Genomic DNA, 18,777 nt, shown 5'->3' with positions numbered 1-18,777 from the left:
AACGATTTGGAGACGCTCGGTATTACCAACTGGCGTCAAAAAGCAACTAATTCGGGATGACTGGCGGAGGCGACTCGACGCGGCCAAGGCAACCCACGTCTGTAATGGCCAACTAAATAAGTAAGTAGGACTATTTCAGAGTATTTGGAAACGAAGTTACAGATGAACTTTCTAAAACAGACTTTAATATTTGTCTAAATCTGTTTATTCAATTCAACCTGAATTAAAAGATAAATGATGAAACCAAATAGATTCGGACTGAAATCAGTGGAAAAGCCTGTAAGTTTTCTTGTAATTTAATATCGCAGGGACTGTAGACAGCTAATTAATGTGATCAACAGTTATATCACTTGCGTCAAACACCCCTTTACTTTTAGCGTTGCTGACAGTACCTTATATCTATTTCGGAAGACTATAATATCATGAGACATTTCCTATGCAATTGTCCCGGCCTCTTAAGACTTAGACTTAAAGTACTCGAGTCCAACATTGTAAATAATCAAATATAAGTTTCTAAACACTTCCAAGTATTCTCCACTCTCTTTCATAGTACATTGGACAATAGAGTGCTGCGTTTTTTTTTTCTACAAATCATATCCGCATTGTGGTTTTAGTGGGTGTAAGTTTCATACGATGGCTTGATTCAAAAAGTAAAGTTAAGTTGAATTGGCTTTTCAAAAACGTACTTTTTTCAAAAACTTAACATTTTTCAGTGTTGCCTACGGGTTTTGTTTATTTCGTTTTAATTTAAAATCACGTTTTGATAAGAATTTTTGGTGTGTAACAGACAAACCGCATAAATGGCATATCATTTCAACAAAAAATATTGCGTTATCAATTTTTTTTTAGCAGCATCCTCGAGCATATTTCAGTAGTGAATTGGAAAAAAAGAAAGATTATTTTAACCCTTTTGTATTGACATTGCAATAGCCAACATGTTTACCACCGCAAATGTAAACGAAACATTCGTATGTATCCTGTTTTAATCCTTTTTTATTGTTGTTTGAAGCGATTTGTGGTCTTTTGTGCAATTGACATGCTGATAATTACCAATTTCTGGCGTGCACGTAACTGTAAGCAAAAAGTTATTGAAAAATTATTAACAAAATGAAATTGAAATGGTTGCATTTAAATAGTAGTAAATTTTATAACCGTGAATACAGAACAAATGCAAATGCAAATACAGAAGTGTACTAACACTGTCTGGTGAAATTGACTTGAACTGATCGCGTTTAAGTGGGTAAAAATGTTTATTGAATCCTATATAAGCAACTCATAGATCATTATCTGCTTGTAACGACCTATAATTTCATATATTATATCATTTCAATTATTATATATAAATTAAATTTATCATATTCATCATGACAGATATATAAAATGATAACAATTATACACGAGTATGCAAACATAAAGAACGTTTCTTATGTCGTAAGTACTCTTTGACTTAAAGGGATGGAAGGTGTTAAACAATAATCACGGAAGTATCTTTAGTAGAAAAAGGTATCTTATTTCAGTAGTGAATTGAAAGAAAGAGTTAGATTAAGTAAGTGAGCAAGATACAAGGCAAATTTCATGTAAAATTATAATAAAAAATTACTTTAATTTGACTATTGATCCGCTTATATAGAAAAATTGTGAAGGAAAAATAATTGTGAGAGTGAATTAATATATGTATTATTTGAAATTTGAGTTTTACTAGCAAAATTTGTTAATTAACTGTTGTTTAATTAAATAATGATGATTTTGCAACACCACATGAGGAGATTGACGATCACAAGGCTGACTATGGTAAAGTTATTAGTAAATATTTGCAAAGGTGTACATCCATATATTAGTAGTACAGTTTTCATACTTAAGAAAAAATGTCAAAAATGACAGTTCAGTAAGTTTCTCTGGTGTGTTACTGTTCGAGTTTAGTGCCGTTAACTTATTAAATTTCTAAACTTAAAAGTGTTTTTTATATTAATAAAAATTACTTATTATATATTTAATTGTTTGCATTTTATGTAATGTGTACTATTATTAAATTTAATATTAATTCATATAATAAATCCGTTAATTATCACATGAGCCTTCAAGTTGGCGTTGGTTTATTTTAATTATGGCAAATGTGTGTGCATTGCGTGGTCAGATTAAAATGTTTTAAATGACGGCTACATTCTATTGTAAGTATAAAAACTTAAGATACCAAAATAAATATTATTTATATATAAGAATTAACAATCAAAATTAATTTTCCCTGAAAATGAACAGCTACCTTTAAACTAGTTTAGTCATTTAAAACATTCGTATTATCAAATAGCAACAAATCAAATAATACCTTTAATAGCTGTTATTTATAAGAAAGTAATGAAATTTACTGTCTTATGAAACATTTTAAATTTTGAGTTTTAATAAAAATTTTATCCTAAACAATATACATATTTATTTAATTGTATTGAAAATTCTTCCGGTTCTGCTCTGACTTAGTCATTTGAACCGGCGCAAACAGCTGTAAACGTTGCTATGCAACATTGTACACAACAAAACAAAATAGTTTAATAAGTGTTGCTATTACGTTGAAATTTCTAGCAACATCTTGTAATGTAAATGTTGCTAGAACATATTTGAAATGAAGCAACATGTTTCTGAATGGCTTGAAAGTATGTATTTCGTTTCTTTTGTAAACATTCCTTTACACATACATACTTCATTGTGTATATCAATTTAATTTATATTAATTAGTGCTACTAAATTTAATTTAATGTCCTTAAAAGCTATGTTTATATTATTTTTAAGATCTTTGACATCCACGAGCTGGCATCTGCTGCATCTGAATGAACTATATATTACACAAGCTTTATCATGATAACCTACAGCAAATAAATAGTGTTTGAAGCGACAGTCGGAGAAAGCAGACGTAAGGTGGTATTCCCTATCTGTCGTGAACCGATAAAGTTTAGGGAATACTAACCACAGCTAACTAACGTGACTGGAGAAGTAGCGCTCATAGAATGCTGTGTCAGTCCAATAACGTGTTGTTATGGTTAAAAAAGTAAGTAAAAAATTTAAATTAAACTATACATCGTCTTAAGAATTTTCATCGATTAAATATATTTAAAAATGCGAGAAGAATGTATAAGTTTACGTGATTGTAAAACTTTTGTTTGCAATTCTCAATAATTCTGGGTGAAGGGCGCTTCGGTTTTGCTGTTAACTGAAGTTGATTGTTTTCTTTGTTTTAATTTAGTTTCAGAAATAATTTATTCTGTGTATTTAATTCAACCGTATTATTAATATTAATTTTCTACTTAATGAGTTCAACGTTTTAAAAATTTTCTCAAGTAAATATGTTTTTTTTTTTGTACTATTTTACGCCCTCATAAAGTTTAACGATTTTGACTTGCTTTCAAGCCCCACCACACAGTCAACAGCAATCTTCCACAATCATCAATGTTATTATGAGTCCTGGAGTAACTTAAATATTTGAATTTCCGCGATTTTTGGGGTGTTTCCACTCGTGTTGGAATATTTTTCGATTTTGTGTGATTTTTTTTTTCAGGAAAGCTTTTTGAGTGCCTTTCGAAGCAAAGCTGAAAAACTTTCTGGATTAGTTCGACTGCAAATTTTTAGTAAAAACATTTTTCTTTGCCATTGTCGTCTCTTTGACAAACACTTTTATGGTCCTGATAATCTTAAGCGTTTGATAAGGTTCGTAAGGTGCACCGTGTGTACGTACTTTTCAATTTCCATTTTCACTTTAAAGTTATAACTCAATTTGCTGGCGTTCTTATAATGTACACTTTACTTATGTTTCCTTTTATTTCGAACTTTTATTAAACTTTCTATCAACAGACAAGTTTTTTCCTAAAATATTGGCTAACGTCTTTGCGTGGGGTTTCGATTTAAAGTTCCTTTAAATGACTTCTCTTAACAAAAAATGCCATAAATACGCAGCCAGCCACCCTTATCAGTCACTCACCCCCAGCTTCCACTTGTTATACTTGATTTCTTTGATGTATTAATGAGGTGTTTGCAAAGTTTTTGATGTTATTTTTTTAAGCAATTTTGGATTTGTCATTTTTTCAATTTACATTTTAAACGAAATTTAATCCATTTTACGCTTTACGCATTTGCATGGCAAATGTAAGTTTAGCTCATTATATTAAGCTATAATACGTTTTCTTCAAAGTCAACACCTAAATTTTATTTGCAGCTGAAGGTATTTATAAACTAATAAATCTGATTTATGAATTTTAATTTATAAGTTTAAAAATGAATTTAAATCAAAAATTATTTTTTAATATTAGACATTCCAATATACCAAAGATACCACCCATTCCTTCCCATTCCTTACTAGAATAATTATTTCATAATTAATAATATTTTCACAGTATCACTTAGATATTGCTAAATGAGCAATGTCGCTCTTATGGGGAGAAAGAGAGAAAGAACTCTTATGAGAACTCATTATGCCCACAATAGAAACTAATTGTATAATCAATCTAATCAATGAGATACTTTCACATGTTGAAGGAGACGATATTTTCATATTGCTTAAGGACTATTATTGAAAACCGTTGCGCTGAAATTCTTATAGCTCAACTTTTCTTCTGCTTCTATAATCAGTCGAAGATATTGAACAACTCTCTCAAACTGCATTCTCCACAGAAAGATGTCTGGTGTACTCCCTGTATGCTAGTTGACATCCATATTCTCGTAGGCCATAGATTACTTCCAAATCTGTCAAAAATGGTAAACCCAACTACCGACTTTACTGACTCCACCAAGTCACCGACTCTCAATCAAGTTTACGATTTCTTGTTTCTATTTTGACTTTTTGTTATAATATATATATAATCAGGTGATATGTATCCTACAAAAGTATTAGGGAAATGATAATATTTTCATGTTTTTAATATTTATATTTAATATTTTCATATTTCTAAATATACACATAAGTCTTACACATCATAGACCAATCTTATTTTTCTACATGACTATTTCATGTTAGCTTCGACTTTATTCTGACATGACTTCCTTAGAAGGGATATTAAAAGTCATAAATTGTACAAATCGTATAAGACCGCTAATTTATATATTCCAGAAGTTTTTTACACAACGAATGAACATTGATTTGTGCACAGTTTGGTAACAATAAAAAACTGGGAATATGGAATATACGCCGAGTAACATTTTTCCATCAAAGAACCAAATAGAAAAAATCTATCAAACATGAAGAACTGCGAAAAAATGAAAAAGTCGTACCGCTCAATATGCATTCAGATTGGCGTTTAGTTGTTTGCTAGTTTGACTTGTGGCTTATGACCATCACGACAAGGGAAACCCAAAACGTGTAGAACGCAAGGAAAATGAAATTTTGCAATGATTCTGCCACAAGGACCCCTTGGGAACATGCGGTGTAATTGATTAATGGGCATGCCGCGTTTTTGTGTTTTATGTTGCTTGCGACAGTGGTTGATGTGTATTACATCTCCAGCAAATGTAATTTGTATTTTGAAATATTTTTTATCATAATAATACACATTTTTTGTAATGGAAGATGCATAGAATTATTTGAAAAATGTAATAATATTTTTATAAAATTAGAATTTCTTAAAAAATTAACTAAAAGATCTGGTCTAAACCATTATTCCAACTACTACTACATCGCATAAATGCCAGAGAACTTCAATTATGTTCCATTGTTATTATGGATACAGTTTGTAGTTCTCGTCCTCGTTTCAAATCACTGTCAAAGCATTCGCAATATGTCTAAAATGCCCTTTGCGATGGTTTGATGGCCTATTGCATTGAGTACAGTTTTTTGCAAGTGTTCGCAAAAGTGAGTTTTTTCCGTTGCCCGTTGCCCTTTGTCCTTAGGGATGAACGCGTTACTTTTAGTAAACGCAGTTTACAGGTTTGTTTTTATTTTCAATCGGATTTAATGCTTTGGCTTATCGTACTCCTATTAGGTTTTTGCATTATTGATGGTAAATCAATTTTGTAGCAAATGATTTGTATTTGATGTTACATGAGCGCGGGGGTGGTGGAAGGACTACGTTAAAGTCTTCCATTTGTTATATTCTCGTGTGGTTGCACAAGAGCATAATAACTTCTACAACTTAATTATGTTATTCTTTTTATTTTAAAGGGTCATTGTACTTAAAAGTGTGTTGGTTTTTTATGTTTCAGAAAGTTAAATTAATAATAGTTCCTTGTCTTTTAAATAAAAAAACAAGTATGAAAAGGTATTCTTATAAAAATCTGTTGAAAATGTCATGTCGACCCAATAACTTGAAACGATAATATATATATAGAAACAATATATGTTCTGTAATATTTTCGAGCTCGTGTTTACATCGCATCACGAGGGAAGGAGGGTAGACTCCAACCGACTGACATGACTGACAGGGTACAGTCTATAAAGATAAACAGTTAATGACACCCTCCTTTTTTTTTTGCTTGATGTCAGCTATGGTAACTAGTTGCTGTCAAGAACTTCATCCAAAACTGGTAAGCATACCAGGCCTACCATCGTGTGATGCTACACATCACATCTAGGACCAGATCAACACCTTGAGGCTGAGACAACATACTGAAATGCAGAGAAATAAATGCCGTAAACTCAGAAAATACATACAGAGTATCTTAAATGTACTTGTTATGAAGAAAGGATTAACAACTTAAGTGTACTTGTTATAAACAAAGCAATAAGAGAGCAATTGGTCCCTTCTTCTTTCAATTGCATTTACTACTGGCAATAGAGTTTCGAACTAATCGATATCTAGACGGTATCGCTAATAATAAATAATTCAGATTAGTTTAATCTAAATTGCTGAAAGCTTTTTAAAGACCGGTAGAGTCTATATTTTTTTAAGTCACTGATAGCACTTGCTTATAAAAAAAGATTAGGATAGTTTAGATTGGATTGTTTATATGTTTATAATCAACCTAATCGTTTATATTAAGCAAATTTTTTTATTTATAAAAGTATTTTGAAATAATGCATTAAATTAATTTGCCATAATATTTAACTATGTAAATATTTTAACAGTCGTTATATTTTTTGAAATGATAAGATAAGTTAGCAAATTCTTTCAGATAAAATTTATTTATAAAGATTTATTAAGTGGAACTATTTAAACTAGTTTAATGTTTTAAAATATTTAATTGTAATTTAAGCTTTTTATATAAAAAAGCCAAGCTTAATGCTAAGACATTTATACACTCAAAATGGTAAATATTATATGAGTTTTAACCAAATTTGTATAAACATTTAGTTCGACCCGCCGCCATTCTACTGCCAGAAAGTACTTTCAGATTCACTGTAATTTATTGATATACTTTGCCTAAAATACGACACCCTTGGGAGCATATTGTGAACCATTTTTACAGGTGATGCTCGAGTAAATTTACTTGAAGTTTTATAAAAAATAAAAAAAGCAAACTTCATTTGTAAAACACATGCTTTAAAAGCGAAAAAGCAAATACTTTGGTAACCATCTGTTATCTGAAAAAGTATTGGTAGATATTTACTAAAAGCGCTAATATATATAAAATATAAAAGTTTTTTCTATAAATATCAGATGAACTTACGAATCAAGCCTTTGAGCAACTGTTGCGCCTACCAAAAAGCATAAATCACCAAAAAGTTTCACTTTATCGATGTAAATTTGTTTTCATTCTTAGAGTTCTTTTCTTCAGACTCCAATATTCCTTTGGAGTTTAATGCGGAACAACTTTAAAATTATAAATTAACCCTTTTTTCTATAGAAAAACAATATTAAAATTGTACAAAATTTGTACGGAAAAAGAGTAAAAAGAAAACTGTTTTCATAACGAAAAATATAGAAAATCGAAACATGTCTGTACTTTGATTCTCTCCCAAGGGTGCAGTTACCCCAGCAACATTCCAACGGCAGTAAATAATTGCAGCACTTTTAAGAAATAATTCAGAAACCTAAAGGGTAACGTTGGCAATATGTTCGTATTTAAATTTTGCATGAAATGGACTTGATTGTGACAATAGAAGAAGAAGTCGACATATGTTTGTCCCGAAATTGCTAATGAACGTATAATTTAGACTTTGGGTCAGTGAAGTGAAACTAATTGAAGGTGCAAGTCTCGATAGCAGTTGGTTTTTATGTATATTTTTTCTTGAATCAAAGTTTGCAAATAAATTTAATATAAAATTAAAATATAAATATATATTCACATTTTTTTAAACATATTTACACTATATATGTATATTTGACAAGAAAAATGTGTACCAGATCTTATAATTCAAATTAAGAACATTTTTCTTTGTCTACAAAAAACAAAACAAGGGACTAATGATCAAATACTGATGATTTTTTCCGATTAATCTATATTAGATGATTTTTCAGCCATCTATTCGATTATTGATGCCTGCCATAGTCATCTTTTGAGGTTAATTTTGCGAACACGAGAGGTCTATAGACGTTGAACGGTATAGAGAGCTTATGTGTTGAATCAAAACTTCCTACCTAACATCTTTCAAATGTTCTAATGATACACAACACCATTCTTCCAGCTCAATTCAAGCCTTTTGTTTTTTCGATTTACTCTTTCAATTCTATTAACTGCATTGATCAGAGTTTTGCATCAACCGACAGACATGGAATGATATAATAAATCATATTAAATAGGTTAAGTTACATTAGGCTGAACGTTACACATATATAGACCGATCGATCGTTTCATCTTTCAATTGCATTAACTATTGAAAGTAAAATTTTGAACTAATCGATAGCTAGACGGTATCGATAATCGATAGCTCATAATAAATAGGTTAGATTAGTTTAAACTGCATGACTGAAACCTACACATAGGTCGTTGAATCCCATCTTCTATTATTAATTCATTTACTGTTGGTAATTGTTCATAATAGAGAGGTTAGGATTAGTTTAACTGGATTAGTGTGAGTTATACATATACTGGCTGTTTTCTTCTTCCTTCAATTGGATTGACTGCTAACATTCGAAATTTAATGAATGTAGTAGCACATAATAGATGGGTAAAGTTAAATTAATCTTAATGACTCTAAGCCATATATGAGTCCGTTGATGATTTAATAAAAATATAAACAAATAAAGAGTACCCTTTATATTTTTTTCTATAAGTCCTAATAGCACGATTCGTAAGTACTAGAATTAAAGCACATAGCGCCTTGGTTTAAATCTCACTAAGGTCTGATCTAAAATGATGCTTAAAGAAAGTCTTTAAGCTCTGTTTGGTGGTTTAGTCTCAGCAATAGTATTTTAGCACTTATAGATAAATATAATATCTCTTGATGGTTTCGTCTTCTATAATCTCCAACGTGATGTGGAAGTAATGCAATATTTTTCTTTTACAATCAAATAGTATGTTCTCATATCATTTTGTTACAGTGCACACTTCGGATCCATAAACTAAAATAAGACAGTGTACGGTGTAATATATTTTTTTTTTAAAACCAAATATTTATACATTAGATAATGTAGTATAAGTATATAGTATATTATATTTATACTACAATAACCTAGTGCTTTCTTGGGGGCCCCTTTTCTGAACGATCTGACTGAGTTGTCATCCTGCAATGTTAGGGACCTGGCCAGATTCATAGAATTGCCGTGTTGGTTTTCCTTTACCTAAATGGGGGAGTCGTTACCTTTTTCGGGGTTTAACGTATACAGATCACCTTGTCTATGTATGAACCAACACTATTCTTGTGGCATCACAACGGGCCATTATTTTGACTTCAAATGTGCTTTCTTTGTATACAAGACCGCCACTCCAATTTAACACCATCTAAGTATATTATCACTTTCATCTTATTACAGCCCACACTTCAGATCTCTAAACTAGAATAAGACAGATTCCATTAAGGTTTCCATCAAGGTACAGATGTATTTTTTTTGTAATATTTTTTTTTTTTTAAACCAATTGATCTTGTTACACTGCTTACTCTGGATCCATAAACTAGAATAAGACGAATTAGACATTAGTAGACCGTTAACTAGAGGTTGCATAACAGTGGTCTCGATGAAAATAGTCTTTTATTTAACAGTTTTTTATGTGCATAGATGGCTTCCTTGGAAACGATGAGTTTGTTTTGGATGCAATAATTGTTGGCATTGTTACTTTTATTTGTACCTCAAGATATTTAAATGTTTACATTCCATTGAAAGTACGGTTGCCTACTATATTATTTTCTGGTTTGCTTGCGTCTGTCATCTGATCTTGATATTTTCATGATATAAATAATAATACTATATAGGTTTCCTTCTAGCTATATATATTTATATATACTAAATGCATAATTTTTCTTTAATTTTCTTCTGTTAAATAAAAAAACATGAAGTGAAAGCATATCGAAAGGAAAATTAAATATTCAAGTACCACTTATATTCTCATTCTAATATCATACAAATTTTTGATGGTGAAGGAATACTCAAAGCGCAATCTTAAGTAATACACACTTTATCATATTTTTATTGTTATTGTTCATTTACAGCATTTTATTTCCATTCCATTGGAGTAGAGAATATGATACCCGAGTTTTACTTTTGATAATTGGTTTTTAGGGTTGATGCAACCTTTTGCCTCAGTTGTACAGTTTGGAGCAGTTAAAGAAATTAAATAAATAATACAAAAGCGGATTTTCCTTTGTTCCATTTGAACAGTGCTGCTTATTTTAAAACAATATATTTATTTTATTATTTCGTTAAATTTTTTCTTCCATCCTTTCCATTCTGGCTTTCACTCGAACTCGAAATGGTACTAAAAGGTCCCAAGGAAGAAATAAGCTTTGAGTGAGTCGACAATCCTTGTTATGTAGATGCCGTTGTTATGCAAAATAAATATCAAATTTCTTAGCTGTACCGAATTCTGAAAGAAGCAAAATTAAGATTTCTAAATATAAAAAGAATAAAAGGAAAGTACAAATATATACATATATAATGAAATTGCAGTCAGGAGTGAATCAGATTACAAATCCTACGTATTGTTTGGGGTATTAACAAAAATCTCTTATGAAAACTGAAGTCAGTTAAAAATAATAGCAAATTAAGCTGATCTTAAATGTTTGCTAATTAGCAGTAGCAAGGATTTATATATTTATAAAATTTTTATTAAAACAAAAATATTTTCAGTATAAAATATTTGAAATTTTTGCTTAGCCCACATATTTTCATATAGCCCACTTTCAGTGGTATATACTCCGATTTTGCGTAGCCACTTTAAAGAAGTAGTAAATTGTTTTGAAAGGAATTTTTAAAAAATTTATCACGTTTACAGCTCAATTGCCAATTAGAAAATTCCACTTTCACTTTTCAAATAAAACGAAATAAAAATCTTAACAAAAATTGCTGTATTATGTCAGTGGAAAACCTGAAGCGGAAACCGTCGAGTGGCAGCGGATGTTGATTTGTATACAAAAGTCAACGTCATAACTATACATATTTATGTAATTTATATGTATATGTGTTTATTTATAAATACTCGTATATATAGCTTAACAACAACTTAAGAAAATAAAAAGTGAAAGGCTCCTAAGCGATAGGTGGGACGGGACATTCCAACAGGAAAACCCATAAAATATTTAAGCAAAAGGTAAAAAATCCTATAAAAATTTCGCTCACGTTTTTATCCAAAATTATTTAAAAAAATAATAATAATAATAAGCAGACGAAAATAATAATAAACAAAATATACGAAAAAGGAATTTTATGAGTATTTTTAAATTATTTGGAGGCCATTTAAAAAATAAAAACATCAAAACAAAAAAAAAATATGTATAAAATTCTTTTTAAAATAAAACATATGTCCTTTATGCGTCTTCTGAGCCTCGTATACCATAAAAGGTGTGAAAAAGGATTTCGGTTTTAAATTTTTTATTATTATTTTTCGGCAATAAAATCACGTACACCTCACCCCATTTTAGTTAAGAGACTTTCTCAGGCTATTAAGAGTCAAACTTTTTATTGACAGTTTTTGTTTTTCTTTATTTTGGTAAGTTTGACCAAAACTGAAGTTAACATTTTACTAACCTGCATGTTACTTAGGATTTTTCCAAATGCTGGACTTCCAATGCTCTCAACAAGTTTAGAAAATTGGTCATTCGATTCAAGTTTATCAAAGAAGGTTGACAGTATTTGATCCTGTGGCAACACGTCCAAAATACTATCGACTAAGCCATGCAAACCATTCAGTTGTTCTTTTTCTTCTGAATTTACTGGTGTTGACTGTGCGGTTATAGTTTGAGTAACCATTCCATCTACTTCTAAAAATTAATTTAAAAAAAAAAATTAAATTAAATTAAGCAAAAAAATTTAGATTTATGTTTATGTTTGTCTAAGCATAAACCTCGGTGACGGTTTGCTCAACTATTATAACAACTATTATAACAACTGATAATTAAAAGATATAAGGGAGTTCTCATAATTAGTTGTAGTAATACTCTACTCTGAGGAAGTAGTCAAATAAACTACGGAAAGTCGGCGATATTAATATAGAAAATACCACTGATGATATTTATTTGGCAATAAATTCAATTAATTAAAAATAATAAAAATTTTTGTTGTTGTGATGTAGTACTATTCGATAAAATTTCTCTATTAAAAACAATAGTTTCTATTAAGAATTTAATCTCTTTCGTCATGTCATGTAATAGATAATATTTGATTTGAGTAATAGATAATAGATTCAAAATAGAAACACTCTTGGAAAGCACATTATAATCTTGAGCTACTATATCGACTTTAGCTCTTCTATTGCTGGAGCACATTGTCCTTTCCGTGTCTTTTCGCATTTGGTTAACAAAATAAAAGTCGTGAAGTGTCGGTCATCCATGAATAAGAAAATGTTTGTGAGGTAATAGTGATGTTGTGGTTCATCAGAAAAGGTTGTATAAGCAATGTCTTAGAAATCGTTTCGCATGAATCGTTGGATATTCTTATTTTTTCAGAAAAATTTTTTGTCTAACACAATCTGTTTGCTATTCACGTATTCATAACTCGTAGACATGTCTTCAATTTTACTCGACCTTCCTGAAAGCATTTGTAGTATTAATATATTCGTGGTTGTGATGTAGTAATATCGTCATAAGCTTTTTTAACATTTTTAAGGTTTCAAGTTCTTCATATAAAATTTTAGATAAATTTTTACAATCGATATTTTGTCACAAAAAAATACTCCAAATACACTAATATACATTTTGTTAATTTACTCTCGAGACATAGATTAAGTAGCGCATATGCTTTGGTTTTGAGGTGCGACTATGTAGTGGATTCTACGTTGAGTGCATATGAATCCGTTGCGTTACCCTAATGCCCTTTTCAAACTGTTGTCCCGGAGAAATTTTTTTTTTTGATACGTGTATTTCTTTTTGAAGAGCTGTCATATAACTAAATTTGTTTTCTTTACGAAAACTGATAGTTTTGGAGGGTCTTCAAAAAAAATTTTTCCAAAAGTTATTTTTTCAAGAGAGTTTTTTTATGATACGTGTATTCCTTATTGAAGAGCAACCGTATTATTAAGTTTTTTTTTTCTTTAAGAATGTTGTGAGGTTTGCGGTATTAGTTGCTGTTAGTTCTGGTGGGTTTTAAAAAAAAGGTTTTCCAAGAATTATAGTCCAGCACTTTCCCATTGCTGCCTTCGAGTTAATACATATTTTATTGGCAATGCAACCAATACACAAAAACGCACTTGAATCGTTTTATAAAATGCATTGTGCTCAACATCAAAATTTTTGCTACTTTTTGAATATATATTGGAAGTGATTGGAACTTAAAAACATCTTAATGTCTATTTTTAAACAATAATTTAAATACTACGTATGTGTTCGATAAACAACTACGTTGGATAGATGAATCATCTTTAGTATGAAGTAATCGGAGAGTTATTTACATTATTAATTTATGTTTTATTTCGATGTTTAGACCATGGTCGATAGTCATTTTAAAGGAAGTTTGATAGATTTTTGTAAGTACAGATTAGAGTTAAATATTTTGGTATGTTTTTTAAAAAATATTTAAACACTTTTAAAAACATTACTACTACATATTATTATCCATTTACTTTTTTATTGACCGTAACTTTGAGTTTCAAGGCATAAGCAGACTTACAGAGAAGATAAAACTGTTATAAAGCACCTATGTTATACAGAAATCATGTAAAATGTATATATAGATATATTAGTTATATTAGATAACTCAATTAGAAATATTTTTATATTATTGAAATTATTTTAAAAACTATTCTGTGTTTTACCACTGCGCACACAAATTAATAATTTAATAAATTACTTCTTCCATTTACCAACTGGAGTTTCGCACTAATAATGATTTGAAATGCATTTTAACCAAATGTAGTCAAATATAATCGCCATTATGTTAACCAACTTACCATTTCCTGCCGCCATTTTGTATTCGTTTTGTATGTTGGCCACATTTACATTTATACCATCATCCATGGTATTACAGGTTAGGTTCGTTAATGCATATAAAAAGCCCACTACATCTAAACCACTATTATTTAAGTATGTTAAAAATGCCGCCGTTTCCGGTATATCGGTAATATGCTGCTTAAGCGCTGCAAAATCACGACTATTCAAAAATGCATAGGCACGTTGCACTTCCGGATCGTTACGATAGTAATTGGCAGCAATTGCTTTAACCTCCGCAACGGGTATTAATGCCACAAAGTCACTCATGTTAATGGGTGTTGTATGTGTATAGGCGTGGTCTCTGCGTAATTCAATTTCACGCGGTGGACCATCCTCGTGTTCCACTGAATCTGATGCTGAAGATGAAACCGATGTTAATGATTCCTCTTCGTCGGATGTTAACAAATCAATTTGATGATAAACCTCAGTTGAATGCTGTTGCTGTTGTTGCTGTTGTTGCTGCTGCTCCTGCTCCTGCTGTTGCGTACGTTGATGTGGCTGTTTTGTTAGGAAAATCAAATCATCAGCTGTATCCATCACGGATTCATTATCGTCATTACTCTCGTCAAGCGTAATAAGCGTTGCTGATGAATTTTTTATACCATCAGTATAATGTACTATCTCTTCCACCATAATTATCTCATCACTGTTGTGTGGGAAACTAAAAACAATTTCACTCAGGAGCAAGGAAAATGCGTACAAGATATGAGACCGAAAAATCATTTTTGATTTAATTATTTAAATTTTATATAATAAAGTTAAAATTTATTAATTTTATATTAATTTATATTTCACTTTGCAAAATAATTTTAGTCAATTTTCACTTATTAATGTTTTCATTTTCATTTTATTATCTCGTGTGAATATATTGTTAAAAAATTGAAAAAAAAACTTATTTTAAACCGTCATGTTCAATTGTCAACGAGTGACTGTTCCTGTTTTCAAAATATCATTGTGACAATTGAGTTTTATTGTATGTTCTTTAATTTAATAATAATCCAATAAAATAGTTTCATATGCACAGTACAAACGGCATTGTTCCCATAGAACTAAACAATTCTATTTAAAATTATATTATATAACATTATTTTTATATCTTTCATTATTTTGGGTGTATGTGCACTTACTCTCAAATCTTGTATTTAGTATTTAGCTCTCAATTGATATATTAAAATAGCATACAAAAAATTGTTTATTACAATAATTTTATTAAAATTACCTGGGCAGACGTATATTTACTATTTAAAAGTATTATTGTTTAAATTTCTTAATTTGACAACAAAGTTGTGGATAATGAAAGCCACAGATACTGGATAGCAAGATTAGTGCCCAAACTTATCGATGGTATCAACACCGATCAATTATTATATTACATTGCTTATATCCAAAGATGGGTACTTAAAAGATATTTAAATAGAAAGGGAAAAATCTGAAGCCTAGCTTGCATATATGAGAATGCAGGTGAAAACTAGACAGAGCACACCTTTTTCGATTGTAGTAAGAGAACAGAAAAAGAATTGAACTTAGAAGATGATCGGGCCACTTGTAGTTTAAAACTTTACTCCAAAAACGAGGAAATTTGATTCCAATGAACTGGATTATCTTTGCCAAATTCATAGTAGACGTACTGCATATTAAAAATATGAGTTTTGATATTTATTCCCTAACTTTATAGAGAAAAGATAATGACAAAAACAGTAGAAACTGGAATCTCTACGGTACAAAAAATGCATCACAGAAATACTGTTTATGAAACATCAAAAAATTATGAATGGAATGTGGAACTGAATATAGGTTTTATAGAAGGAATACGGCATGCATAGCTTAAAAATGACCCCTCCCCGAAATAATCATCTCGACAAAGAAAAGGAAATAGTACAAATGGTACTTGTTTGAAAAAGACCCCTCACTAAAATAATTTTCCTCTGAGGTACAACTCCCGACGAAGAAAAGGACACAATACGAATGGCTTTACGCAACCGTTTGTCGGTCTCTATTTTTTGTAAACGATATCATATTCTACTATAACTTTTTCGTCCCATATCATATTCTTTAATAGTGGGTCGATTTAGTTTCGTTTCAGCTGTGATTCATGGAGAGAGATTTGTCTATTAAACTTTTTTCTCAGAATTCATAAAGCACAAAAGTTATGAATTTTATCTTATCATAAATTTTTTTTGTAAAACAGTTTTATAATATTTACTTACTTAGTCAAATGCTAGGCTTCTAGAACTTAATTTTGTTCACTTTTTTTAGAATATGTCGAACAGAACGACAAACTTTTCAAATCCGTACTTCCAGAACGAAAACACGGGAACAATTTTCTAATAGTTGATTGTGATATAGTGTCCTTCAAATAAATAATACCAATCCATTCAGATTCTTGTGTCATATTCCTTCGTTTGTTGTAGTACAATTTACAAAATATATAGGACTATTTTCATAACTTTCACTTTTATTTTCCAATACAAGTTCACAAACTACATACATATATAATACATTAACCATGTTATTCTACTATATTAATTGTGAAGTCCCTTTGTTTCTGTCGCTTATCTGTTTTCTTGCTCCAACGCGCACACCAATTTAAGTCCAATCGACCTTTGGACTCGTCCCCTTGAGGTAGCTAGGTTTCTTCGACTGAATCCTGGTTAGTTTCAAATTATTTCCACCCCTCTCCTTTCCTTCATCCCAACACTCACTCCCACCTTTTCCATTCCTTATCCCATATATTCGTCTTGTAATCCTTTCATGTTATCTGCTTTCAGGTCCCGGCGGGTTACAACAACAACAACTATATTAATTATCAAAAAAAAAAAAAAGAATTGTTAACTATTATTGATTGTTTTAACCTATAATTACAGCTTTAAATCAAGTGAATAAATAAACGCCGAATACTTTTTGTCCAATCCAATATTGAGTAAATTTAATCATTTTGTTTAACATATACCTCTTCAAATTAATTAATTTTACCATACATAAATGGTGTATATGGGTCTGAGTCAAAGTTTTTTATTTATGGAAAATGTAGATTATTGAAGAAACTCTTCCACTTCAAAGCCAACATTGTTTTTGGTGTGAACAAACGTATTTAGAGAATTTAGGAGGCGTCAGAAAATTCATTACCTAGCGAGTAGAGAAAGTTAGAAAAGTTTGCTGGCAGCACTTAAAAATTAATTTCCCCGTTTTTGCAAAATATTTTGCATAGTTTTGACGTTTCTAATGCCACCATTCATAACAAAATGCATAATTCAAATGAAATTTTTGACTCTTTTTTTTTTCCATAAGCGAAATTATAAAAATTTATTGTAGTTAGAGTTGTAGGACTTGGCAAATACTAAGAATGTTAAGTATCTACAGGGGCTCAAAACTTTCGCAGTAAAGCATATGAGTGCAATGAATTAGTAATGTGCAGTACTAAGTGGAAAGTTAGGTACTGCGAAACTCCGGTAATTAACTGTGAACCACAACAAATCCCGGTCGCGCTGAAACTTGCACCTGCGACTCAAATATATCAGAATAGAAAATTGCGCATATTTTCAATAAAAAAAAAAAATTATTTAATTTGTTCGGACTTAAAGGCTTAAAACACAGCCTTTCCCTGCATAAGTTTCCGCAGTCGGTGTAGCAGGGGAGAATACGGAATAAATTTTTAAACTTAATCCAAAATTTTTTTTTTTCATAAGTTGTTTGTACAAGTGTGTCATTTATTTCCACCTTAACACTTTGCGACAAGACTTTGCGTCTGTAGCAAAACAGTCGCAACGAAAACAATAACAACAACAACAGCAATGTTCCGTGCAGAAATAATGGAGACAACTTCAGTAATTTTGTGCAAAGTTCAGCATTAACATTACCGCAAATTAGCAAAAGTTTTCCCCATCCCATACCTTTCGGAATCCCTTTTGTTTTGCTTACTTCGTAGTCATAAATTATGTTGTCTTAACTCTTAAATGTTACCAAAAAGTATTTTTGGCAAAAGATTTTATTTCGAATAGGTTCGACTTTACCAGTTTGTAGACCAAGTCACTTTTAAAAATTGAAATTTTTTATTTAAGGCATATGCTACCCTCTGCGGCGAATAAGCTAAGTTCAGTTTATGTTGTTCTTTATAATAAAATGGAAGTATCTTAATAGTTGTTATAACAGAAGTAGTAGTAAGAGCTGTTAAGACAGTTATAGTAGAAGTTGTAGTAATAACAATAACAGTAATAATAGATAGCAGTCACAATACTAATTATAGTGATAATAGTAATAATAGTAATAATAGTATTATAGTAATAATAGCAATAATAGTAATAAAAGTAATCATAGTAATGTTAGTAATAATTATAATAATAGTAATT

At 30.3% G+C, this 18,777-nt stretch overlaps 1 protein-coding gene and 1 long non-coding RNA gene across 3 annotated transcripts in view; one reads left to right on the top strand and one right to left on the bottom strand.

Moving 5' to 3' along the window:
* Window positions 1-2,035: 2,035 nt before the first annotated feature.
* The window catches only part of LOC119686282, a 76,416-nt gene continuing 59,674 nt past the window's right edge, over window positions 2,036-18,777 (top strand). The window contains exons 1-2 of one of the 2 annotated variants that reach the window (XR_005252906.1): window positions 2,036-2,168; window positions 2,782-3,037. This is a non-coding gene — a long non-coding RNA (uncharacterized LOC119686282). Of the gene's footprint in view, window positions 2,169-2,469; window positions 2,646-2,781; window positions 3,038-18,777 lie in introns of those variants that run through there. The other variant, XR_005252907.1, reaches the window with a different exon arrangement.
* Window positions 10,452-15,358, bottom strand: LOC119686280. The gene is made up of 3 exons (XM_038100829.1): window positions 14,392-15,358; window positions 12,036-12,268; window positions 10,452-10,875 (listed from the first exon to the last, which is right to left on the bottom strand). Exons 1-3 carry the CDS (start codon window positions 15,152-15,154, stop codon window positions 10,768-10,770), a joined length of 1,104 nt encoding a protein of 367 aa, XP_037956757.1. The 5' UTR covers window positions 15,155-15,358; the 3' UTR covers window positions 10,452-10,767.

This window comes from Teleopsis dalmanni, chromosome 2 (assembly GCF_002237135.1).
Source record: "Teleopsis dalmanni isolate 2A chromosome 2, ASM223713v2, whole genome shotgun sequence".
In the NCBI taxonomy this organism is placed as follows: domain Eukaryota; kingdom Metazoa; phylum Arthropoda; class Insecta; order Diptera; family Diopsidae; genus Teleopsis; species Teleopsis dalmanni.
The sequence above is the reverse complement of the archived record's forward strand: the minus strand, read 5'-3'. Positions and strand labels throughout refer to the sequence as shown.

Coding starts and splice junctions, on each gene's coding strand:
- LOC119686280 (XM_038100829.1), bottom strand. CDS start 15,154: ATGATTTTTCGGTCTCATATCTTGTACGCATTTTCCTTGCTCCTGAGT. Junction 12,269..14,391: donor CAAAATGGCGGCAGGAAATG/GTAAGTTGGTTA, acceptor ATTAATTTTTAG/AAGTAGATGGAATGGTTACT. Junction 10,876..12,035: donor AAATCCTAAGTAACATGCAG/GTTAGTAAAATG, acceptor TGCTTCTTTCAG/AATTCGGTACAGCTAAGAAA.